This window comes from Procambarus clarkii, chromosome 9, assembly GCF_040958095.1.
Source record: "Procambarus clarkii isolate CNS0578487 chromosome 9, FALCON_Pclarkii_2.0, whole genome shotgun sequence".
Classification (NCBI taxonomy): Eukaryota; Metazoa; Arthropoda; class Malacostraca; order Decapoda; family Cambaridae; genus Procambarus; species Procambarus clarkii.
The window spans coordinates 24,089,859-24,116,634 of NC_091158.1; the positions used below are offsets into that span (position 1 = coordinate 24,089,859).

Here is a 26,776-nt window from a genome sequence, read left to right on the forward strand (position 1 = left end):
ATGAGGAGGAAGGGGAAGAGGAGGGAAAGAAGGGAGGGGTAAGAGAAGGGGACGAGGAGAAAGGGGAAGAGAAGGGGAAGAGGAGGGAGAAGAAGGGAGGGGGTAAGTGAAAGGGAAAGAGAAAGGGGGTAGGGGTAAGAGGAGGGGGGAGTGGTAAGAAAAGGGGGGATGTGGAGGAAGGGAGGGGGAGGGGAAAGAGAAGGGTGGATGCAGAGGAGGGGGGTTGAGGAGGAGGGGGAAAAGAGGGGAGGGGTAAGAGATGGAGTATGTGGATGAGGAGGAAGGGGAAGAGAAGGGGGCAGAAAGGAGGGGGTAGGGGTAAGAGAAGAGGGATGAGGAGGAAGGGGTAGAGGAGTTGGAGAGGGGAGGGGTAAGAGAAGGGGATGAGGAGGGGGGAGGGTAAAAGAAGGGGGTAATGAGTGGAGAGGGTTAAGAGAAGGGTGGATGAGGAGGGAGTTGAGGTGGAGGGGAAGAGGGGAGGGGTAAGAGAAAGGGAAAGAGAAGGGGAAAAGGGGTAAGAGAAGGGGGATGAGGAGGGGGAGGGGTAAGAAAAGGAGGGATGTGGAGGAAGGGGAAGAGGAGGGAAAGAAGGGAGGGGTAAGATAAGGGGGATGAGAAGGAAGGGGAAGAGAAGGAGGAAAAAGGGAGGGGGGGATAAGAGAAAGGGAAAGAGATGAGGGTATGGTTAAGAGAAGGGGGGATGTGGAGGAAGGGAATAATGAGGGGGAAGACAGGAGGGTAAGAGAAGGGGGATGAGGAGAAAGGGGAAAAGGAGGGGGAGGGGTAAGAGAAGGGGAATAAGTAGGAAAGGAAGAGAAGGGGAGAGATGAGGGGTAAGAGAAGGGGAATGAGGAGGACGAAGGGGAAGAGGAGGGGGGTGAAGAGGGGAGGAGGGAAGAGGGGAGGGGGGATGGGGAGGGAGTTTAACGGGACCTGTGTGACGGCTGGGGCATGTACACTGTACACCTACAACAGTAGCCATGACGTGTTAGGACGGTGGATTATACAGACATGGCTTGGTAGATATAATATGGTGTGTTCATTTTTTTTTTTAAATTTTGCCCCGAGGGGCGAGTTTATTGGGCAGCGCCACTCATCTTGTGAGTGAACATACCGCCATAGCAGAATGTACAACACTCCCCAATAGGAAGAAAACCCGCTGGGTTGTTCATCCTGTCACTTGTACCCAGACACAGCTGGGACTTGCTTAACTGTCTCAAGTGAACAGCTCCTCAAACAAGAAGATTAACATTTATCAACCCTTAAAAGCTTACGTTATCTTGCGGGTGCAAAATGGGGAAATCTTTTAAGAACAGTATCAATATTTGACAAATAGTGTTTTCCTAACTCAAACAATGTGGGTTTATTATTCTACAGTTATTCCTAATGTCTCTCAGGTGTTCACATTCACGTAGATAGTGGTCAAGGCGGTGTCCATCACTCTCACCACAGATTCTGCAACTTCGCTGATCAACTGTTGTTTCCATTCCAAATCTCCATGGATATTTGTATCCAAGACGGATTCTCGCTATTACAGATTCTCTCACTCGTCGTCCTCCTCTTCGGCCATACTGATTGGGATTGCCAGCTGCAACCATGTTGTACCATCGTACAGATTCACTGGTTTGTGCTTCTATCCTCCTTTCCTCAGTTACCTTGTCACGGTGATGTTGCCTGATAATACCTCTAATTTGTAGTTGAGTCTTGGGTATGAAGTATTCAATATGGTCTCCTTCAGCGCCTTCAGCAGCCAGCACATCTGCTCGTTCATTCCCACATATTCCAACATGGGAGGGGATCCACAGAAACTTGATGACTCTTCCCTGATTGGTAAGTACTCTCACAGCTCTCTTGATTTCAGCGACTATTGCAAGATTTTCTGCCTGATTTTTACTTAGGCTTTGCAGTGCTGCTTTTGAATCGGTGCAAATCACTGTACCATTAGTGTTCCGTTCAAGAAACCTTAACGCCATAACAATGGCAGTTAGCTCTGCTTGCGTTGAAGAGGCATAGTTCTCAATACGTGCTTTTTCTTCATTTCTGCGTTGGAAGGTATTATCCTTGATTACCGTGTATGCTGCACCAGCCCTGCCATTGATAGGATTAGATGACCCGTCAGTGTAGATTTGATCTAGTTCATCTCCGGCTTCTTTATAAATGTCCTCGAGATACTTGTGCCTCATTTCTTGTGGTATCATGTTGGATTTTTTCATTGCCATTTCATTGATGATGATCTTACATGAGTCATCCTCCCAGGGAGGTAACCTCTCTACAGGCAGGAGCTCACGGGCTTGCTCAAGCAGGTGAAGCTCTTCAAGGTAGCAGACTGCTCTGTGATGCCATTTTTTGCTTCACCTGTTTCCCCCTGAAAGTAGCACAGAGCTCAGTTTTTTCTTGGCAATATCATTGTAATGGGGATCTCTGGCTATCCTAATTGCAAGCTTAGCATTCAGCTCCTGAATTCTGCTTTTAATACTGGGAAGGGACAACTCCTCTCGTAGATTAGACGTTTTGGCAGTTCTTGGGACTCCAAGAATGATTGTCATGGCTTCATTTTGAATGCTTTCAAGCCTTTTCATATCGCTTTGGGAGTAGGTGCACAGTACTGGTGCGGCATAGCCTATGACGGAGCGCACATAGGCTGTGTACATCATTTTGAGCACGGCAATAGAGGCTCCATGTCCATTCCAGGTCATAGCTTTCAGTGCCCTGAGTCGACTTTTGCATGTTCCTATGAGTTGATTGAGCTCCTCTTTCTTTCCCTTGTTAGAGCCGACAGTGACGCCAAGGTACCGGTAGTGGTCAACCCATTCAAGTGTTACACCATTAATTTGCAGCTCTTCATTTGCTCTCCGCTTGTGATGGGAGTATGCCTTCGTCTTGTTTGTGGAGAGAGTGAAACCGAGCTCAATACATTTCCTTCCGAGGAGTTCAATGGACTGTTCAATTTTTCCCAAGGTGGGAGCTTGTATTAGGACATCATCTGCATATCCCACTTGTTGTGTTCCTTCCGGAAAATCAATATTTGCAATGGCGTTCATAAGTACATTGAATAGTGTAGGGCTTAAGACTCCGCCTTGGGGGGTCCCGAGTTCCATACTCATTGTTCTGGAGACTGCTCCATTGAAGCAAACCTTGGCTTTCCTTCCTGTGAGGTAGTCTTCAACCCATTTCATGAGTCTCCCCTTGACACCCATGCATGCAAGCTCGTCTAGGATCGCAATCCCCTGTGCTTTGTCGAAGGCTCCTTTGATGTCAACAAATACAGAGTACCTAGCCGTGTCATTAATCAAGTAATTAACTATACAATTTGTTGTGCTCCGTCCTTTAACAAATCCATTGACCCCCTCCCCTAACCTGCCTATTTTGTGGAACAGTCGGTTTAGGATGATCCTTTCAAGCATCTTGCAAGTGCATGACACGAGGCTGATAGGTCTGTAATTACCAGGGTCATTAGGCTTCGGTATGGGAATAATTATTGCGTGTTTCCATTGTGTGGGCAACACTCCACTTAGGAATGACTTGTTAAACAGGTGGAGTAGTGGATTCCCAGACACTTCACACAGTGCATTGAGTATGTCGTAGGTGACGCCATCTTCACCAGGTGCTGTACTTTTACCCTTTTTCATAGCGCCCCCTACTTCTTGGGCTGTGATTGGTTCCCCATACTCGTCATCACTAGACAGTGCTCTTGTTATCCTAATTCTTCTGTCATCATGTCGCAGGAGCTGTTCCCTGCTGATTTCTGCAGGGAGGGAGGAGGAGGATGCTGCATCACTCCACTTGTGAATTAGTTCCTCAGCCTTACCCTGGGGGTCTTTGTGAGCCGCAGGCCGGGCTCTGCCCCCTTTAGCTATCTGAATTTTTGCCCACACTTGTCTTGCAGATGTTTCCCATCCAATAGAGCTAGTGAACTCAAGCCATTGTCTTTCCCGCTCTTTAATCTTCTCTTCCCTGGCTACTTGACACACTGTTTTAAACAACTCTTGGTTACTTTCAGTGGGATGTCTCCGGTACTCTCTACTCATGTCTCGCACATTTGCGTTAAGCATCTTTATGTAATCATTCTCATACCATTTTATTTTCTTCCTCTGAGGGTTACTTCGCCCAGGCGTACGGCGCGGAACTCTTAGACAGCTCTCAATTTGGTGGTTAAGGTCATCAACAAATGTGTCAATGTCTTCTGGGATTTGGTATTCCGTGAACCAGTCACTCATCCTGTTTATGAAGTGCGGCCTCATATCTGGTCCGAGTGATAACCTTTTTCTTTTATTTGTCTCTTTCCTTCTCTTGCTCATGTCGACGGTGGTAATCAGTGCCCAATGGTCACTACATAAACTGTGCACAATGTGTGTACTGGCATCCGTGTCCTGTGCATTCAGCAGGAGAGCATAATCTAATCTTCCTCCTCTGAGGTGAGTTGGCTGTTCATCACCCAGGACCCTAAGGTTTTCACTTCCCCTGACAAAGAGTGACAGTTTCCGTCCATTGACATTGGGCTGATGACAGTTGGCACCAAAGTGTGGGTGTCTGGCATTAAGGTCACCAACCAGCAGGGTAGGTTCTTCATTAACAAACTCAGGCAGTGCGTCAAGGTCAAGTTTACTCTGTGGCACATATAGGTTGATTATATGTAGGGCATTATTGTTTAAGTAAAGGGTTACTCCCAGTGATTCAAACTCATCCCCCATGTGCAGGTCATCAATAATCTGTGCGGAATGTTGTTATTTACAAAAGTGATGAGACCCCGTTTTCTTTCCCCATGTGGCAGGGAGAACTTGCGATAACCGCTGAACCTTGGGTTGAAGTCATCACCTACCATTGTCTCCTGTAGCACTATGACGTCAGTTTGGTGTTCACGAGCGTATTGTATGATGTCATTAATTCTATTGCGAACGCCATTGCAGTTCCATTGTAGGATAGTGAGACTTTCTTCAGCATGGTTATCCATTGTGGAGGTGTTGGTCATCAGATGTACTGTGTGCGGTGTTGTTGCTGGTGAGAGTGTGTGCACTGGTGGTGTTGTATGTGGTGTTGCACCACCGTCATGTGCTGGTGGTACTGTTTGTATGCCCGTGCCAGTGGTCAATGGTGTTGTGTACACTAGTGTCGTTGTGTTCACTGGTGGTGCTGTTGTCTTCACTGGTGGTGTTGCGTTCACTGTTGGTGGTGTTGTGTTCACTGGTAGTGTTGTGTTCACTGGTGGTGGTGTTGTGTTCACTGGTGGTGCTGTTGGTGGTGTTGTGTTCACTGGTGGTGCTGTTGGTGGTGTTGTGTTCACTGGTGGTGGTGTTGTGTTCACTGGTGGTGGTGTGTTCACTGGGTCGCACTGAGTTCACTTGGGTAGCACTGAGTTTGCTGTTATAACCCAGGCATGTTATAACCCATGTGCCGTGGCACGTGTTGCATCCCCATGCACCAAGTTGCAACCTGCTGAACTCGCCTGAGGCAACTTCAGGCCCTGCAGAATGTGAAGTATGTCCTCCTGGGTCTTCTGGATTGTACATAGGGTATTCTCAAGTTTATTTTGCTTGCTTATTAGTTCTTGCATGAGTGGGTGATTTTTTATCATGTGGGTAATCATTGCTTCCATATCGGGCGGCATTGTTTTATCTGGACCCAGTGAGGTGTTGACTGGTGAGTGGGGAGGGGGAGTGGTAGGGTGGGGGAAGGGAGGGTCGCCTGAGAGGCGGAAGGGCTGGTTGACTGGGAGGCGTTAGGGGGTATGGGTGATGAGGCAGGAATGGTGTTGTTGGGTGGGGTAGGGTTGGGGTTAGTGAGTGGGGTTGAGGTAAGTTGGTTTGTGAGAGAAATGGGGTCTGGTTGGGCCTGTGCGGGGTGGTGGTGGGTCACTCCACCACTACCCCAGGCTGGTGTCTGCCTACTGGAGGCTGGACCCTGGCTTGCTGTGGTACTGTTCACGGAGCCATTCCCGCCCCTGTTTACTGGTCCACCTGCTGTCTGCGTCTGCGTCGGCGTCCTTCTCAAGCCCTGCCAGTCAGGCCTCCTGCTGCAATATCTGTTCCAGGCATGGTGGGCCTGCTTGCAGTTGACACATTTAGGTGTTACCCCGCTACCCCCACCCTGTTTAAGCTTGTCCAGACACTGCTTGGTGTCGTGAGAGCCACTGCAACACCCACACCTAATTGGGCGATCACATTGCCACGTTCTGTGATCCCACCGTTGACAGTTGCCACACAAGGACGGGCTGCCAATATACCTCTCCACTTTGCACGGCCTCATGCCTGGCATTTTAATGACTTGGGGCAGCTCTCCCTTCCACATAGCAATTGCTTGATTTTTGGGCAGTCCCCCTGGTCCAGTGTTGCGCTCGACCCAAACAATCTCGGTATAGTCCTTGAGATATTTCACGTCAACATGAATGCTATAGTTCTTAATTATAATTTTAGTTTGTCTTGTCTGTGGGTTTGCTTCTAATAATTTGACATTCTTACCTTGATACTCGAGACTGGTCTCTGTGAAGTACTTCAGGGCACTGTAACCCTGCACCCGTGCACTAACATTGCCACCTACACACCTGCTCTCTATACAATACTTTCCTCTGTGGGCGCGGGCGGCCTCAATAATCCATCTGAACTTCTCTGATGCTGTCATTACCCCTGCAGGAAGGAAAGATTAGGGTGTGCCACTCACTGTCTTCGTCGTGTCGTCGTCGTTGTTGTTGTTGTTGTTGTTGTTGCTGAGGTTGCTGTTGCTGCTCATCCTGTCGCCGTGACTTATCCCTTTTCCTGCCACTTCTACCTTGGACTAGTTGGAAACCTTCATCGTCTATTGTAGAGTCTCCTGTATCAGTACTGTTGGAGGGCCCAGGGCTGGGATCCCGACCGGAGGGCCCCGGGTGTGGACCATCACCCAGGGGCCCCTGGCGGGGATGGGGGTCGTTATGGTTCCCGGGTACACCAGCCATGGTCACTTGTTGTTATTGTCTCTTAGAAGTCTTACTTCTCGTGTCAACCATCTATTTGCTGCGGCTCACTTCATGTGTTGTTGGGTGGTATGTCTTCAACACTGCACTCTGCCCTACGTACGCACACATGTACATATATACACCTACAAGGCACAAGGTTTACACTCACACGTAGCGTAGGGAGTACTCTATGGTGTGCCCTGGACAGTCTCTTGTGTAAACACACTAGTCGCGCACACAGACCACGACCTTGGGTAGGGAGGGCACAAAGGCTATTTTTCACGCGCGTGGGGCCCCAGGCTTCAGGTACCGTGAGGCGGCCCAACCTACGTCAGAACTCCTACCTCACAACTTCCCCTCAGCAGGCCTCGATATTGCCACATTAACAATTGCTGCCTTAATTTCTGGCCAATCCACACGCCTAGGGCCTACCACAGTTGGTAGGAGGGGCGGTGCACACTTAGTGCCTCTGTAGCTGATCTACTTGGCGCACTGAAGACTAGACCTTAGGCCTAGGCCTATGTCAAACAGGAGGATGGATACATCCTGCCTGCTCCTCCTAGCTTGAGGACAACTGGCTCAGAAGATGTGCTGACAATTATTGTATATATTTACTGAATTTACCCAAGGGCCACTAACTATCTAGTGGCCTCGAAGAGGACAGAAAGCCGGCGGCTGTTAAAGGGCCCGCCAATTGTCTTAATGATATTTTTTAGCTGGAATTTGGCATTTACGGCTTCAGCGGGTAGGCGGTTCCATGGGTTTATAGCACTCTTGGTGGAAAAAAAACATCTGTTTTCAGTCCTACTTGAGAGAACATACTCTCCAACACTATATCTGTGATTGTCCTGTTATCAGTGACTTCATACCAAATGGTATGAGGTATTTTGAGCTCTGTAATTACTTCATACACTCAGGAATATTGGAAGATATTCTTGTGCTGCACCCAGATTTTGCCAGTGGAGGCTAATAGATCAGCATTAAGTATTTTGTTCTCTCCTAATTCCATGTATGACTGGCCATCCTGTGAGGTGAGGATGTTGGGTGAGCTGGTAGCTGGTTTTTGATCTACACTGTGTGGTCCTTTATACAGAATAGGGAAAGCAGCACATTGCTATGTATACCTAAACATGTTTAAAAATACATTGTTTGAGAGGAGTTTGTAGAAACTGGTAAGAGTAATTATAATATAATGTTTCCATGATTTAGCGCTTACCTCTTGTGAAAATTGCTTAGAGTTGTTTAGTCAGAGTTGATTTGTTTTTTGTATTGAGGCTGGTATTTTCTAAATTGATTCCATGTACAGTATGTCTAACCATCCTGTGAGATGGGAGTATTAGATAAACTTATAGCTAGTTTTTTATCTACACTGTGTAATATTCCATATAGAATAGGGTAGCAACACATTGCTAGCTGTGTATACCTAATCTTCTTAATAAAAAAAATCAGTAATAAAGATTTTAAATTATAGTTTGTATTATTACAAAATACAGTACTGTATTATCCTTATTAAATCATGTTGACCATGGATCATTAAGATCTCATGTTGATATGTAATACAAGTCATATTTCTTTTGAACTGCTAATCCATGCTAATCATTCATTAAATTGTGCATTATGTCTCAATTTTTCACTTCCTTGGATATACTGTACAGTACAAAAAGATAGGATAAAAATAAACCAGTAATATTTCTTTCATTATATTTTTCATTTAAATAACTGCATCAATATTTTTACAGCTGACAGGATTTGTTTTACCATACAGGTGGCATTATTTGTTTAAAAAAAATTGGTTTATTGTTACACACAATGGTGCTACATAGCCTTCCCAGCTTGGTGCCTTCTTTTAATACTTGCTGATTAAAAATAAATAATAAATACATTTTATTCAGGAAAAGTACATACAGTTGATTTACAACCATAATGTTGGATTTATAGACAGAGCTAGTACATACAATACCTAAGCCACTAATACTCATAGCATTTCGGGCAAGGTGTGGGGGAAAAAACACAGACTAAAACTTAATATCAATCGAGATTAGGTATAAATTGTGTTGAAAGAAGGAATAAAAAATACAAAAAGGGGGTTAACATAGCATAAATCAGCAATTGCACATGTTGGTGAACAGCGTTATTTAAAAAATAGCAAGACATGGGTTGACATTTAGGAGGTAAGTTAGGTTACATGGAGTTAATTAGGCAGTACTTGGTTTAACTCTTAAACTGGTTGAGAGAGGTACAGCCTTTGACATGATTCGGGAGGTCATTCCACATTCTGGGTCCCTTGATTTGTAGAGCACTTTAGTTTGGTTACACACAGCCAAATTGAGTAACAGGAAGAGGTCTTGGACACAAATTTGTTCCATGCTAAATGTAGAGGAATCAGCTGAGTATTCCTCAAATAAAATAAGTTGCCTCAGCTTATAAGGTAAATAAAATAAGCATTTCTCAAATAAGTAGCTGCCTCACCTCACTGCCTTACTGCTACCTAGCCTTCCCGGCATATGGTGCCTTCTTTTGATAATTACTTGTTCCACACCCAAATTGTATAACAGGAAGAGGTTTTGGACCCCTACTTCCCTCTCTCTTTTTTAATAATCTACAGTATATAGTCATAATTATAGCTTTAAGTATTCAATGAATAAAGTTTGTGACATTTTTACCCTTCTCCTTACCTAACATCATTTGTGCAGTATATTTTTATTTTATGTATCACCCAGATTTAATTTCAAAATAAAACCAAACTAAATAAATTAGAAATGGGTATGTATAGCTAAGGTACACCCTTACTACTAGGTGAACAGGGGCATTTGGTGATAGTAAATGATCCCATCAGGCAGGGCTCATCACCTTCTCTCATATTTCATGTTCACCAGTGTTTATTTACTTAATAACTACTGTGTATAATATCTTGCTATTATAAACTAATTCTACTATCATCAAACACATATTTACTTCAAGTTTCAAGCAGAGAATGCATATATAACTAACACGAAGGACTCCTCTTCACTAGATTCACCAGCTATAATATTTTGGTCATGTTCCAATATCATAAATCGATCCCAGTGTTATGTAGTAGAGAAAAAATGACTTATATCCAGTTTACGTAAAGCTACGAGTGGTCGAAACCACACTTAAATCCCGGAATGAATTTACGAAGGTTTTTCCACTTAGGGTAGCTAATTGAATACGGACCTAGCCGCCACGAAGGCGCTAAGACGGAATTCGTTCTTAGCTAAGAGGAAAAACCTTCGTAAGTACCTTCCTGAATCCGGCCCCTGGCCTCTGCTGACACTGCACCACGAACCTGCCTCGATACTAAACTCACTTGATGCTTTTCACAAAATTAGGAGAGAAAATTTTACCATTTCAGTGGCTTGTAACATATCGCTCTATCATATTCCTTAGTCAAAATAAAATATTCATAATAAATGGTAGTGTCAGTGGTGAGGGGATGTATTAGGGGGGTTAAGGAGGCAGCTAGCCTCTACGCAGTGTAACGATTCTATTGTTACGTAAAGTATGGTGACAAATAAACACAGACACTAAGATACTATATATATATATTTGGTCGAATATACAGAAGTACACAGGTGATACTTTGGTGTGAGTTGAGCGCACTGAGCGTCGGTACAGTATCTCGCAAGTGTCTGCTCTAGACCACACTTGAAAGTAGACTAGTTAATGTTTGCTATTCTGCTACTTATATGCTCGGGCAACACCTCACCGTGTTGCCCGGGCAACGCCTCACCTCATTCATCTCCAAATATTAACAATGCATTTGGAGCGAGTATATTATTGGGCTAAACTCGCTACAGCAGTCAACATTGTCTGAGTCTGGGCCTGAGGCCTGACCTGAACTCTGGCCTGAGGTCTGGCCTGAGGCTTGACCTGAGGTCTGGCCGCCACCCCCCCCCCACTCTACTGCTGACATGCTACAACCGAGCCCCCCACCGCCTCTTGTACCCGACTACCAGTGGCCGACAGTACTAACAACTATAATGGATGCAAATTTATCAAATATGTTTATGACAACAGATTAACCGTGAATACTACGGATACCCAAACTCATTTATTGGGAGGCAGACTTAATTATGTAATGGGTAGAAACCTTGTGCAAGATAGGATGGAATGTTCGTTGGTAAATCACTTAGTTAGTGAACACTATGCAGTTTTTGCTTCCTATGAGGTACAGTGTGATGTACCTAATAGACATCAGAGACGGAAAATGAATATTCCATATGGCTTGCGTGATCACTTTATTAATTGTATATCAAAATGGTATCAAGATTACACAATAACGAATGTACAAGCCTTCTCCAGAGATCTCGTTGATACGATTACTACCTACTATGACACATGGGTGTGTTGGGGAACAGGTCGTAAGCCTAGCAGAAGTGGGCAACACCTACCACCACCCAAGTGGGTCCTTGACCCCGTATTTGTTAAAGAACATGAACGAGTAAAGCAACTTGGAGATACGTACAAATGAACCAAAGCACAAGGTGACTTGCATGCATTTCTAGTTGCAAATAGAGAGGTGAGAGACACGAGCAACGTTATATGTAATAAACATTTGGAAGAGTTCCTACAAAGTATAAATGAGCAAACAACACTTGTTGAAGTTTGGGAAATGATACGAAAAATCTCTAGAAGCAGCCCAACTAAACCGCTGCACCACAGCCCACTAGAACAAGCAAACATCCTCCTTGATCAATGTTGTTGTTGTTGAGTTAGGGGCGACGACGATCGTGGGATCGGATGCGCCCCGGCGTACCCGTGAAGGGTGAATCGCAAAGCCAGGAAAGGCGAAATGCCAAGCCAAAACGCGAAACGAGTGACGCCAAGCACTAGAAACTAATATGCCACACGGCAAAACTACGCACAAAGGGAGAGGCAGAAGCACATAATAGAACAGGGCAAACAAACAGCCAGAAGGGCACACAGCATGTCATAGAGCAAATACACAAGAAATCAGAGCACATACTTGCCCGGGAACTTGGCCCGCGGGAATCTTACATTGAACGCCTCCCAGAGCACCCATTGCCAAGGGTCTCGTCCATCCACCAGGGACGCCATAACATCCGGAACCGGGGCAACAAACACCTGCAAACTGGGGACCCAGATGGTAGTACTCATGAGGCGAGAAGTCGCCACTCGCCCCCACAGGAAGGGAACTTGACCCCCATGAAAGCACTCCGGTCCGTCAGACAGCAGTAACTCGGCAATCTTCGACAAGTGACCCGGTGGCATCACAGACACCGGCAACACGTCCCCCAGGGCCCCAACGTGCACCCGCACCACAGGGGTACTCGCGGCCCCGGGCACACCACCAGACGACAGCAGGGAACCCGGATGGCGCGCATCCTTCCGTAACGTCACCACCAGGCCACGCCCAGCACCAGAGTCCACACCATCCCTGGCAGCGGAAGCCACCACCCCCCACTATGGAGAGTCCCCCGGCGGGGAAAGAGCCGAAGGCACGTCCGAGACACAGGCACCAGCACCGGCAGGCACATGGACCTCCGCCACCACGAACCGCGGAGACATCGACGCATCCGTATCCACACTGTCAACACCCGAAGCCCCACAGTCACTGAAGTCACCAACGTTGGCCCAGGAAGAAGACGATCGCCGGGAACGTTTGGTCACCGGCCGGATATCGTCCGAGCCGGTAAGTGACCCAGAAACACGGGTACCACGAGCCGAAGGAACCGATGCCATGACGGCAGCAGCCTCTATCACAGGGGGAACCGGGCCACACACATCAGGAGGCTCCGCAGCCACCCCAGCACCAAGCACATCCGGGACCCGAGTCACGGACACAGGGCCAGGCGCAGCATCAGAAGACGAGGGAAAAGACAGCGACATCACACAGGGAGCTCCAGGAAGGCCCACGGGAGCAGCTGGAACAGCGACAGGATCAGGCAGACCAACCGACGGTACCTCAAGAACCGGAGGAGGAACAGCAGGCGCCGCCGGGGAAGCTGCAGCAGCAAACGGGACGCGCACCACCTCATCAACATCACCGGAGACTGCCTCCAGAGGGAGTGGCGGGAAATCCTCATCGCGGAACAAGTTGACAGGAGCAGCAGGGGCTTCAGAGCACCCGGCATCCTGATGCCCCAACAGGCCACACCGGAAACAGGTACGAGGCTGCCGGGCATAATACACCCGGACGTAGTACCACATAAGCCGGACAGAAGAAGGTATATCCGACCGCAGGCGCATCCCCAACGTGCGAATGTTTGTATGCCTCCCAGCATACCGCCCCGAGGAGAGCGTGTTCACCCGCACGCTGACAACAGTACCAAAACCCCCAAAGTAACGCCGGAGGAGGTCATCAGGGAATTCCAGGGGCGCACCATGGATACTGACATAAGTCAGGGCACCACTGCGGTCCAAAATCGCCACAGAGCCGGCATCGTCTGGCAACGGCAACGTACGCCCCCCCGTACCGACGGAGGAAGTCCCGGTACTCGTCCTCCCCCACGAACTTAATAACAACCCGATGGGCCGTAACTAGCTCCAGACCGTAAACAGCTTCCACCAGGACACGAAGCATGTCACACATCACCATCTCGATGGTCGGATAACCAGCCTTACAAGTGAACTCCAGGCCCACGGAGTTCACACACTGAACAGGAGGAAGATGGCCCCCCATGTGAGAACTGCCACGTCAACGCCCTCCTTGATCAATGGGCACTAACATCGAGCTACGACTCACTCCCAATTAACATACAGCACAAACTTGATGACCCACGCCCCAACAGACAACGAACCATCAATCTTGCCTGTACAGCTATCGACGTGTCGGACCTTAATGATGCAACTGAATGGGAATTAAATCATGCACTAAAGATGGGAAAATCAACTGCTCCTGGAGAGGATGGTATTACTTACAGTCTACTGAGATTAGTCTCACACGTACCAGGTAATCCACTATTAGTGTTGTACAGAATGAGTTTACGTGAAGGAGTATTACCTGATGCTTGGACAGAGTGTCATTGTTCTCATCCCCCAAACCACACTCGGATAATTATAGACCCATATCTCTAACATCGTGTGTTTGTAAAGTGCTTGAACGTATTGCTCTTAACCGACTCATGTATCGTATACAGGGGCACCTGTCACCTCAGCTGTTTGGATTTATGCCTGGGCTCAGTACACAACACTGTTTTGCTGAGTACTTCGCACATATTGAAGCCTCCCCTCAAACAGTCTTCATCGACCTAGCAGCAGCTTTTGATACAGCAAACAGAGAAATCATACTGGAACAGCTTGCTGAGCTATTTGTCTAATCGAACAGCATATGTTTTGTTTAATCGTATTAAAAGCACAGAGAGCAAACACTTTGAACTGGGAACTCCACAAGGAGGGGTCCTCAGTCCCTTGTTGTTCAACGTTCTGATGCATAAACTTATTAAAGATCTTCCAACTAATAATGAAGACACTGTCATTTGTTATGCTGCTGGAACTCCACAAGGAGGGGTCCTCAGTCCCTTGTTGTTCAACGTTCTGATGCATAAACTTATTAAAGATCTTCCAACTAATAATGAAGACACTGTCATTTGTTATGCTGATGATATATGTTTACAGGCTGCCACCGAGCCCAGAATGCAAGTTCTGCTCGACGCTTTTGCTACTAGAGCTGAGGAATGTGGCCTCCTTATCTCTGTACAGAAAACTCGTGCCCTCATTCCATGTGGTAGTCCACCAGCCAATTATCATATAGATGGGCGAGCACTTGAGAACTGTGAGTCTTACAGATACCTTGGTGTCCCCATTAACGACCCTGGGTACCGTTATTCTCTTAAGAGGAGACTTTGGGAGAGATTAAAGCCCTTGCGGGTCCTTGTTGGTGTCAATCATGGACTTAACGTGAGACTTGCTAGAATGTTTTATGTATCATTTATACGCTCTGTGATTGACTACAATGCTCTACATCTCACACTGTATACTGACAAAGAGCTGAAATCTCTTGAAACCTTGCAAAATGAAGCTATGCGTCTCATCCTTGGGGCTCCAAAGTCCACGAGAATAGTTAATATGAGAGCAGAGTTAAAATTACCTACCATAAGTGAGAGAATTTTGTCTATTAGCACAGTTTTCGGCGTGAAGGCATTGAGTAGATCTAGACAACACATGAAGTTTCAAGCTAATCTTTCTAATATGCTGCACTCACCTGAGGTCTATAGAAGAAGAACGAAATCTGATTATGTATATTGGTTCTACAAGGTAGCCAACTCCATCAAAATATTAAATATGTACCCAACTCAACTAATGATTAATCAGCCAATTACTCCATGGGATAACTGGGATCTATCAGTTGATTTTGTAAATGCGCCCAAGAAAGATAGTGTGCACACTACATTATTAAAACAGTTAACACTGAAAAGCATCACTGAAAGTACTCAGAGTATGGGTAACGATGTTTATCAGTGCTATACCGATGGCTCTGGAGAAGAAGGTGGACGATGTACCGGATGTGCTTGTAACATATTTGAACAATCTTCTCTCATACATACAGCAATGAAGCGCGTTAATGACTGGGCAAGTACAACTCAAACCGAACTTGCAGGCATATACCTTGCCACTGAATTTTTAAAAGACAAAGGCAGTGGACTTATATACTGTGACTCGCAGAGTGCACTCCTGGCATTGAACGCACATAGTAGTGACACCCAGAAAATAGTCAGTGATATTCGAATGAATGTTTTAGCTGCCAAAGAAAACAGATTTGATATTAAATTCCTATGGATACCATCACATGTTGGCATCTCAAGGCATGACACTGTTGATATGCTTGCTAAGTCAGCCTGCAGAAAACCAGTGGTAGAAATTGATATGGGTGTTTCATTAGCAGTGACAAAGAGAATACTTAAACAAATATCTAATGAAAATCTCACCGACCTAAGAAATTCTCAAAGACCTGAAAGTTGTAGCATTAAATATTATGATAGATATTGTGAGGAGACATTCACATATGGGACTAATAGAACAAGAACCCGGCAATGTGATGTTATAGTGGCCAGAATACGCCTGGGATATAGACGTATCTGGCAGCTTTCTCAAAACCCAAATGTCGAGTACACAATGTGTCAACTTTGTGAAAGAAAAAACATGCACTCTCTTGAACATCATATTGTAGAATGTCCCATACTGACTGACTTTCGCCCTCCTGGGCTAAGGTATGCTGAACTCTGTAATTACTATACGAGTACTGGAACACTTGATGATATAGTCACTACTTTTCCCAAAAGCGGTGAAGTTCTGCGGGGAACGAAAACGTATTACCATGATTTTGTGTCTAACCGACTAAGTAGCGCGCGCATCGAGTGGGGTACTTAAGCGCGTGCGGACTCGGCGACCTCTTGCTCGCCAGTACACTACAAAACGTTCCTTTGGTCCCGAAGACTCGATTCGTTTTCATCTTTATTATAATTATTATTAACCCAGCTGTTGAAGTTCTGGCTGGCAAGGTCCCAGCCGATGATCCAGCAGCTGATGTCCCCACCTGCTGAAGTTCCGGCTGACGAGGTCCCAGGCGAAGATCCAGCAGCTGGCGCTCCAGTTAATAAGTCTTTACTTTAAGAAAGAACAGCTTTCTTTATGCTTATATTATCTTTAGTAAATCAAGAATTACTTCAGGCCCGAAGATTCGATTCAGCCGAATCCTGTCAATTATTCCTTAGTATTGTTATCCTTTAGTGTTATTATTTATTATTATTCTTTATTATATTCGTCCCCCCCCCCCCCGGTGCTTATTATTTTGGGATAAGGAACAATGAATGTACCACATTACTCGATGCTGTATACACTAACTGAGCACACAAACGAGGTCTCAATTATTATTCAGTCATTATTTCTGGTTATGTCTATCCACTTTCCCTGTTTATTATTATCCTCATATTCAATTATCCATACTGGTTATTATAATTTCGCTACTCATTTGTTTTGCCGCTGATGTGATCCCTGTCGATGATCTGGCAGCTATTGGCTCAGCTGCCTTCGGGCCGGGCACAGCTGCTGATGTACCGGCCGACGTGGATACGCTGCCGGTGACCCATGCAGCGGATGGGCCAGCTGAGCGTGCCCCCTGGGGGCCATGCCCAGCCCCCCTTGGGGCAGCCGCTGATGTTCCGGCTGTTGTGGTCCCAGCCAATGATCCAGCAGCTGATGGCACAGCTGGCGGTGTTCCAGCTGAGCATGCCCGGGGGCCAAGCACAGCTGCTGATGTTCCGGCCGATGATCCAGCAGCTGATGGCCCAGCTGGTGGTGTTCCAAGCTGAGCACGCCCCTGGGGGCCAAGCACAGTTGCTGACGTTCCGGCCGATGATCCAGCAGCTGATGGCACAGCTGGGGGTGTTCCAGCTGAGCATGCCCCTGGGGGTCAAGCACAGCTGCTGACGTTCCGGCTGAGGTGGTCCCAACCAATGATCCAGCAGCTGATGGCCCAGCTGGGGGTGCTCCAGCTGAGCATGCCCCTGGGGGCCAAGCACAGCTGCTGAGGTTCCGGCTGACGTGGTCCCAGCCAATGATCCAGCAGCTGATGGCCCAGCTGGTGGTCCAAGCTGAGCACGCCCCTGGGGGCCAAGCACAGCTGCTGACATGCCGACTGTTGTGGTCCCAGCCGATGAGCCAGCAGCTGCAGGCTCAGCTGACGGTCTTACAGCTGAGCATGCCTTGTAATTAATCATTGTGTTTATTGTTAATTGTTTGCAGTTGTTTAATTATTATTTATATGCTGCCGGTGACCCAGCAGCTGAAGGTCCAGCCGAGCATGCCCGTATAATCACCCATTATTATGAGTATTGTCAATTAATTATTAGTAGCTAATAATGGCAGCCGAAGGCTCAGCTGGTGTTGCAGCCGAGCATGCACAGTCACTCTCATTATTTATATACGATTTCTGTTCTTTACATTTGTCATTCTTTATATTCCTTTCTAATTTATGTATTATATATTGTTTGTTTCTCGGGCCAGACCCAGCTGCTGAGGTGCCGGCTGACGTAGTCCATGCCGATGATCCAGCAGGTAGCGTTCGGCCACTGGGCGAGGCCCAGCTGTTGGGCCAGCTGGTGGTGTGCCAGATGTGCACGACACCGGGGGGCCTAGCCCAGCTCCGAATGTCCTGGCTGACGAGTTTTCAGCCGATGACCCAGCAGCTGAGGCTCCGGAAGGAGATATCCAGCCGACGATGTCCCAGCTGCTGAAGTTGACATCTAGTGGCGTCCAACCGAAAATGCCGCAACTGCAATTGTCCAGCTGCCAAGGCTACAGATAGCGTGTCCCAGCCGAGGAATTTCACGAGAGAAGAAGGGAAGACCGCATTTTCTCTACATTCTTAATAATAATTTCGTTACAGTTCTAATTCGTCTTAATGAGCGTAAGTGGTCCCGCAGTTCTCCACTCAATTATGCTGGGGCTTCATTCAATTCTACCCATTCCTGCTTTACGCAACAGGTGTCGCATCCAGTTATCACCACTCTCGCAGCCCAAGTTGCCAGCAGTACACTTTGATGCGGATCCCACGCACCTGTGCCTTTGCTTTTCACGTTACCTCTGCACACCAGCTCCTGCCCACCCTTACTGCTTTAATACTTCCAGATCCACAATAGAACGAGGACGAGGAAAACCTGTGATGATGGACCACGGCTCTCATGCCCACCGTGCGAGGTATCCAGGGAGGTGACCGACACGCTTCTAAGCTAACACCTCCACTCCACACCCGCGGGGCTCACCACAGTGACAATGACCAACACAGGGTCGACCCTGGGGAGTCGGCCTTGGAGTGGACAGCGTTCACATTCCCACACCCGCCCTGGGGCCAGCCTTCCAGGACTGGTCTCTGTGAGGGGGGGCTACTACGACGAAGATATACACGGGATCAACCAGTCATTTGCCATGGTGGAAAGCACTCCCTGCTCGGAGTACAAACCCGGCATTAGGTACTCCTCCCAGGGCACAGTCGGTGGGCCATCCTGCCTCTCTGCTCCACGGCTCGTCAAGATGGAGCTCCGTCGGCCCACCAAGCGAGCTGCGTCTGTTAGCAGCATCTGCCTAGTAGACCCGGAATGGTACCTTTTTCAGTCAGGAAAACCCGATTGTTTTTTAATGGCCTCTCCGGGCATACGGGCACGCTTACGGCCACGGTAGCAAGAAGTCATGTTCCTACTTAGAGCAGCCAGCTTCCGCTCGCCCTTCGGGGGTGGGGGTTCCGCGCCGTTGGCCCTCACAGGATTGGGGGTGCTCTGACGGAACCCCCAAAACTAATTAGAGATGTCACTTCACTGTATTTGATTTAATCATTATAACAGCTACCCATTATTATTATTTCAGTATAATAATTTATGGTTATGCACTAATCATTATTAGCCATCATAATTAATTATCAACTTTAATTATCTATTTATTCGTTATAATGAGCTAGTATGCTTCTTCATTTAAGGATTATCAATTACTTAATCACTTATGATTATTAATTATTTGTATTTAATAAATAATTAATGATTTATTATTATAAAAATAAATTAAGTCCCACTCTGTAAGCGTTTTCTTCCAATCCGCAGAAATATTGGACTTGTATCCATGATTGACCATGTAATATATATCAATCATACAATGTATATATATGATGTAACTATATAACCTGAGCTTGTAAAAGCACCTTTATCACCTTCAGTGATTAAGTGCTTAAATGCACACTAGTTTCTTTATCAGCTACCTCACCCTGTCAGAGTAAATGAGACAAATGTATGTGAATGCATGTTTGTGTGTATATATGTATGTATATGTGTGTGTGTATGTATATGTATGGGTATAAAGTATATATGGAAGCTGATCAGAATTACATTTCACCTTTGTGAATGTACATTAATGACACTGTAAAAGACACATCTAACACTTTATGTAGGGCATACGTAAATCTGTGTATCTATGTATTTACGTATGTAGGTTAGCTTAGCATTTTAAAAGCACCAAATCACCTTCTGTGGTTGAGTGTTCAATAAACCCTTGAACTATATGTTTAACACTTCTCTAACCCTGTCCATGGAAGACAGAAGAAAATGTATATATGCTGGTTAGCATTGTAAATGTGTGGCCACGTCTACCACGAATACCGAATACCACGAATACCACGTGGCCACGTAAATGTGTGGTATTCACTGGAGTCAGTGATTCCTGTGTGCCTTCACACACAGAATTGGTGTCTAGTAATCTTTTTTTTAATGGCATTCGTTTATTGGAGGTCTGAGAAAGCTGATGTGTACCCGTGGATTTTTTTAAATCTTACACAGTACTTTAAATCATCCCTGTATGAGACACCCAGTGTGGTCAGATATGCCTAAAGTATCTCTATATGACTCGTGCAGTGGAAGGGTTATGAAAAAAAATTTCCCTATGAATTTTGACAAGGATATATCAACCATTTATAAATTTAAAAATGGTAAATTTTAAGGAAGGAATTTTTTCTTATTGATTTTTGCTAAAAATTCTTCTGAATTTACATTTAGCAATATTTTGTATATTGCTAAAGTTAAAATTTGCTAAAGTTCATATATGCACAAGGAAATAACTTCTTACAGGACCAGGATGCATGGCAGAAAGTGCAAAATAATCCTGTTGAAAAGCAGAGGTATATGCAGTTGGTACAATAAGAGAGAATTCTATTAACATAGGGGCCCAAGAGTTTTCAGCACTCTCCCACTATACATAAGAGTCATAACTAGTCAATATCTCACTTTGTTCAAAAGATAGCGTGTAAAACATCTCTTAAGGATATCTGATCATCTGGGCTGTAATTTATGGCAGATTGGGAGCAGCAGATGCTGCTGCTCCCAGTTTTGCTGCTAACAGTCTGGTTGCCCAGACTAACAACCAGGAGGCATAATCAAGAGACTGGGTTCCATAGTCAGAGACTGAAGTTATCTCAAAGACAGTAGGTAGGTTTAGAGTAAGAATCTGGAATTGGCAGTTATTCAGTACCAAGTACATAATTTGTGTGTGAAATTACATAAGTGAAGTTTCAGGATGAGAGCTACAATTGTGGTAACCTGTCTTCATTGGGACAAGTGTGTACATTCCTTTAATATCTTCCCACTATTTGTTTATGTCCTTGCCTATAAATAACCTTTCTCAATGAAACCCATTATAAAATTTACTTTAAAATAATTTAAGTTTTTGCTATTTCTATGTCATAGGAAGTGACATATTAAATATAAAATAGGACATGATTGCCCTTGCTGAAAGATGGCATGAATGTAGGTCAGCAACTTCCTCCTTGTTCCTAGTGAATACGAGATCCAGCAATGATGGGACATTCCCTTGCTTTATATGTTAATTATTTAAATATTGGCCTATGCACCAGAAGCCCCCCTGTGGTAGTTTACCAATATAACCATTATAAGAAAAGTTGGAAAGTCTGTTTACTAGCCTGCTATCTCATTTTCCTTTTTTCCCCATACTACATCCTTCTTAGTAGATTATTTGTAATTATTATTAAAGGCTTAAGTGCATTATTAGCTTTAATTTACATATTGATTTTTTATGCTCTTAACACAGATCTGGATTCTCTCTTGTATGAATTCTCATGTGTTTTTTTTAGAACTGATTTATATGAAAAATCTTTTAGACACACTGAACATTTATATGGTTTCTCTCCTGTATGAATCCTCATGTGATTCATTGCATTTGATTTACATGCAAATTCTTTTAGACACTCTGAACATTGATAGGGTTTTTCTCCTGTATGAGTCCTTATGTGCTTTGCTAGAACTGATCTATGTGAAAAAGCTTTTAGACACAGTGAACATTCATATGGTTTCTCTTCTGTATGAACCCTCATGTGTTCTACTACTTGTGATTTCTCTGCAAATTCTTTTAGACACTCTAAACACTGAAATGGCTTTTCTCCTGTATGAACCTTCATGTGTCTCGTTAGAAATGATTTTTGGGAAAAATCTCTTTGACACACTGAACACTGATATGGTTTCTCTCCTGTATGAATCCTCATGTGTTTTGTTAGATCTGAATTACAATAAAAATCTTTTTGACACACTGAACATTGATATGGCTTCTCCCCTGTGTGAATCCTCATATGCTCTATTAAATGTGAGTTTTGTGCAAAGTCTTTTTGACATACTGAACATTGATATGGTCTTACCCCTGTATGAAGCCTTATGTGCTTTGTTAGTGCTGATTTACAAGAAAAGTCTTTTTGGCACTCTGAACACTGATATGGTTTGTCTCCTGTATGAGTCCTCATATGCTCCATTAGATATGATTTTTGTGCAAAGTCTTTTTGGCACTCTGAACATTGATACCGTTTCTCTCCTGTGTGAATTCTCATGTGTTTTGTTAGACCTGATTTGTATGATAAGTCTTTTTGACAGACCGAACACTTGTATGGTTTCTCTCCCGTATGAACCCTCATGTGCTTTGATAGATCTGAATTACAAATAAAATCTTTAGAACACACTGAACATTGAAATGGTTTCTCTCCTGTATGAATCCTCATGTGCCTTATTAGATGTGATTTTTGTCTTAAGTCTTTTAGGCATACTGAACATTGATATGGATTCTTTCTCAAGTGAGTGCTCATGTTTAACACTTGATATTTCTGAAAAGTGTATAAAAACGGTACTAAAATTAATTCTCTCCAGTATAAATTCTCAGACTATTCTGAACACTTGGACTGTGAGAGGACGCCTCAAATCATATGGTGACCATCAAACCGGCAATGTTATAAAGTGTTACCTTTGTCAATAGATGGCACTGAAGGTCAAATAAGCTACTTAAAGGACCACATTCCCGTTACTACAAGTATGTAATTATCATACGAAGGCACCAAGCCGGAAAGCTATGTAGCACCATTCCCTTTACTACAAATATATAGCAAATGGATTACTTGTAATATATAAAAGAGAATTAACCTTGACAATGTGGTTATATATTTTAAAAGAAAAATATTTGTGATTTTTTCTAATATTAGACAATATATTAAACTTACAATACTGTACAGTAATGAGCATAAATGGTGTAAAAGTGTTTATACACACACACACACACACACTGCCACATGTGGCTGATATTGGAAAAATCAGATTGTGACCACAACTTTATGATCATGCCAGATGAATACTGAGAAAAGATTGTCTAAATTTTAAACACATCATCATTTAATCCTTAATCCTTTCCAAAAAAAAAATGTAGTAAATATATATATAGTTACAGCATGAGGGGTCAAGTACAATGGACCCTTATGTGGTTTATCTTTTGTGAGAACATGTGTTTGAGATATTTATGAACAGTATATATGCAGGGTATCATGTATATGCTTTATATAATTTTTCAACCCCCATTATACCCTATTGTATACCCTATAAATACAAGTACATAAATTAATATGTACATTTTTGGAATGCTCTCTTAGCACTTGCACATGAACTCTTACATGAACTATTTATTGTATGTGATTTTTGCAATGGAACATTTATTGTATATAACAATTTTTTTTAGCATTAAGCACTGAGAAAATACTAATACTGTAAAAAATAATTAATTTACATAACTGTGAAATGTTCTCACAATACATTTGTTAAAAATATATGTAACATATATTATTAACATACATTATTAATAAATACCAATCTTAAAGTATATAAGTCACCAAATTTAAATTTGTACACATATTTAGTATATCATGGGTGCATGGCATGTTGCTAATACATGTGCACTGCTTCAGGTAAGTACTAAAATGCTGCTAAAGTGTATATGATCATACACAAATGTCAGATGAAGTAAGTGTTTACTACAATGGGTGATAAGACTGCAAAGTACACTATCTGAAAGTGGTGTAAACATTCATTCACACTCTGTAGAGGGTGTGGACATAGTAGTTAGAATATTGAAATGTGCTCAACACACAGTGTTGCCACTGTACATGTAATATTTCTGACACTATGATGTACTGAATTACACTGTTGCCAATATCATGCATGCAATATTTCTGATACATGAGCTTTATGTCACTGGGTGTCAGCACTGAAAGTGTAATTCTTCTGGTGATAGTCCAAGCTGCAAAAGAAAAGAAATAATCATTAGTGCTTGAAGTAAACTAATACAAAATGTCAGTGACATTTGCTAAAATTCAATGTTGAATGTAATAAATCACCAATTTCTGGGTGAGCCCCGGTGGCTCCTGCTAACACTTTCATTGTGTGTAATGTCTAAAAGTTAACCTGCTTGATGGAGTTCTGGGAGTTCTTCTACTCCCAAAGCCTGGCCTGAGGCCAGGCTTGACTTATGAGAGTTTGGTCCACTAGGCTGTTGCTTGCAGCGGCCCGCAGGCCCACATATCCACCACAGCCCGGTTGGTCTGTTATTTCTAGGAGAAAATTATCTAGTTTTCTCTTGAAGATGTCCACGGTTGTTCTGGCAATATTTCTTATGCTCGCTGGGAGGATGTTAAGCAACCATGGACCTCTGATGTTTATACAGTGTTCTCTGATTTTGCCCATGGCACCCCTCCCCACCTCATTTGCCATCGGCTGTGGAGTTGTCTGGCCTACCGGAGACCCAGAACCTGGCCTCCTCACAGAGGCGCAGGAAGGAGTGTAATGTCACAATACAGCAAACTGTAATGATAGTGCCTTGTAATGATTGATTATGGTCAACACTGCAGTTACCACTTACCATGAAGTCAGTCTTATTTTCACCCACAAGTCACCTTAATAATTACCCTTAACCCTTAAACTGTGCAACACATCATATGATGTGGTGAGTAACTTACCCAAAAGTGTGCATCACATCATAGGACGTCTTGGAGTACTATGCAAGATTTAAGTGGCCCGGGGATACACAGGGTTTACCATGCCTTCATCAGGGCTCTTGTAAACAGAAGCCATTTAAAAAAAAAATCGTGGGCAACATTCCCGGGTGTGAAGGCCTCGGTACTGAGCGAGCCACCAAGGCTGGTGCACCCAGCATGAGCTCACAGCACTGCTGTTCAGTTTGTGACCACAGCATCGCCTAAAAATGTCAAAATATATACGTACCTGCTATTATTTATCGATGATAGTATTACAGAAGACCCCTGACTGTGATAAAAATGACCAGGATTCTGATATGAGCAGGACTGTTGTGATAATTAGCACTGTAGTAGGAGGAGTAATCTTGGTGGGGAGGGAGGCAACGTTTTCTGCTGACCGTGTGACCACCTTTTACTGTCTGGACTCACTATACCAGCTTAGTGGTTCGCTATGGTGAACAAAACATGCAGATGCTTATATATAACGTTTGTTTATAGTGAATAAAAGCAAAAACAGTATGGTGGGAGGAGAATGTTGGCGAGTCAGGTGAGGTGAGGGAGTGGCAGCCAGTGGCGCCATCACTGGCACTGCCACTCAGCATACCAACTTAGTAGTTCATTATGGTTAACACAAATATAGATGCTTATATATAATAACATGTATGTGTAGTGTAATAACAGCAAAAGGAGTGTTGGGAGAAGTCATTTTGGTGAGGGAGGTGGCGACATCTGCATGACGTTGCTGGAACGCCATCAACGAAGCCACCTGATTACCCTACAAATGGCGATACACCCATGTCAAAAACACCAGATGCAAAACGCAGAAGAGTAAGTCAAACAAGTAAGGTACCTCGCTGGCCCAACCTGCTAAAAAGAGGCAAAGCCGTGGAAAAACTCCCAGGTTAGGACACTGTGTAAGCAGCATCTGAAACCAAGGCTGGGCCGGCCACCATGGATGGGGCCAGGAGAATCACTCTCTCCCTATAAGATTCAAGCCGTGCCAGAACCCGAAGCAACAGCCAGGGGATGATGGTAGAGGAACCCCCACCTCGACCAGTCCTGCTAGAAAGCGTCCACTGCGAATGTCTCGCAGTCGAGGAACGGTGCCACGTATATGGGGAGGCACCTGATCTGAACTGATGCAAAGAGGTCCACCTCCGGGTGCCCGAACGTCCAAAAAACAAAAGGAAGGAAGCGGCGCTGACTATCCACCGCCCACTCTGTGGAAAGAGGAATGAAGCGAGAAAGGCCATCGCTTCAGAACATTAGACACCCCCTGAATGTGAACGGTGTGGAGAGCTAAATCTTGAGAACTCAGCAGAAGAGCTACCTGAAGCGACCAGCCCCAAAGAACCATGTTGAGGCGGTTTAGACAATGAACCACAGGAGAGCAAGTGGCGTCCGAATGGAGTCTGATCACTAAGCCGCGAGGCAACCAAATCTGCTGCAAACTCCCGCACCGTGCTGCAAGCCCAACAGAAAAACAGAGCTCAATGCCCCTGGCTGGTCTGGTAAGCGCTCATCACAAATCCCCAGCCGAGAGATGAGGAATTCGTGAACACATCGAGCAAGGAAAGGGGAAGGTGCCAAGCACTGAACCCCGAAGAACCCAAAGAAAAAAACGGAGGCGCAGACGCAAGGACCCCAGAGGTTGAGCCCAACAATTGTGAGAGCATCAAAAGTGGCTGCCCCGAAGATATCAGAACAGCCTCTGAAGCCAGATTCTGCCCAGTGGGAAAACCAGCTGGGAAAAATTCAGGCTCCCACATAGCTGCTCAAGCAACTACTAAGTGACCCGGGTCCCCCTCAAAACTAGCAGACGACGGGACTGCAGCCAAAGCAAAACGACAGGAGGAAGAGAAATGAACACAATTCGAGAATCCCACACGAGGCCCAGCCAAGTCCAAACCCATGATGAAACCAAACAGGACTTCCACCAATTCGTTAGGAACCCGAACCGGATAAGTTGGGAAAGAACCACAGGCTAGCAGTCATGCAGACCAGCTGGGAGCCCAAACCAACCAGTCGCCATGGTA

At 44.9% G+C, this 26,776-nt stretch overlaps 1 protein-coding gene across 1 annotated transcript; it reads right to left on the bottom strand.

Annotated features, from left to right (window-relative positions):
* Window positions 1-21,476: 21,476 nt before the first annotated feature.
* On the bottom strand, window positions 21,477-22,448 carry LOC138362843 (zinc finger protein 271-like). Its single transcript, XM_069321414.1, has one exon. It carries the CDS (start codon window positions 22,446-22,448, stop codon window positions 21,477-21,479), a length of 972 nt encoding a protein of 323 aa, XP_069177515.1.
* Between the last annotated feature and the right edge of the window lie 4,328 nt (window positions 22,449-26,776).

Bases quoted from the DNA above. Each gene is read 5' to 3' on its own strand.
- LOC138362843 (XM_069321414.1), bottom strand. From the start codon at position 22,448: ATGAGGATTCATACAGGAGAGAAACCATTTCAATGTTCAGTGTGTTCT.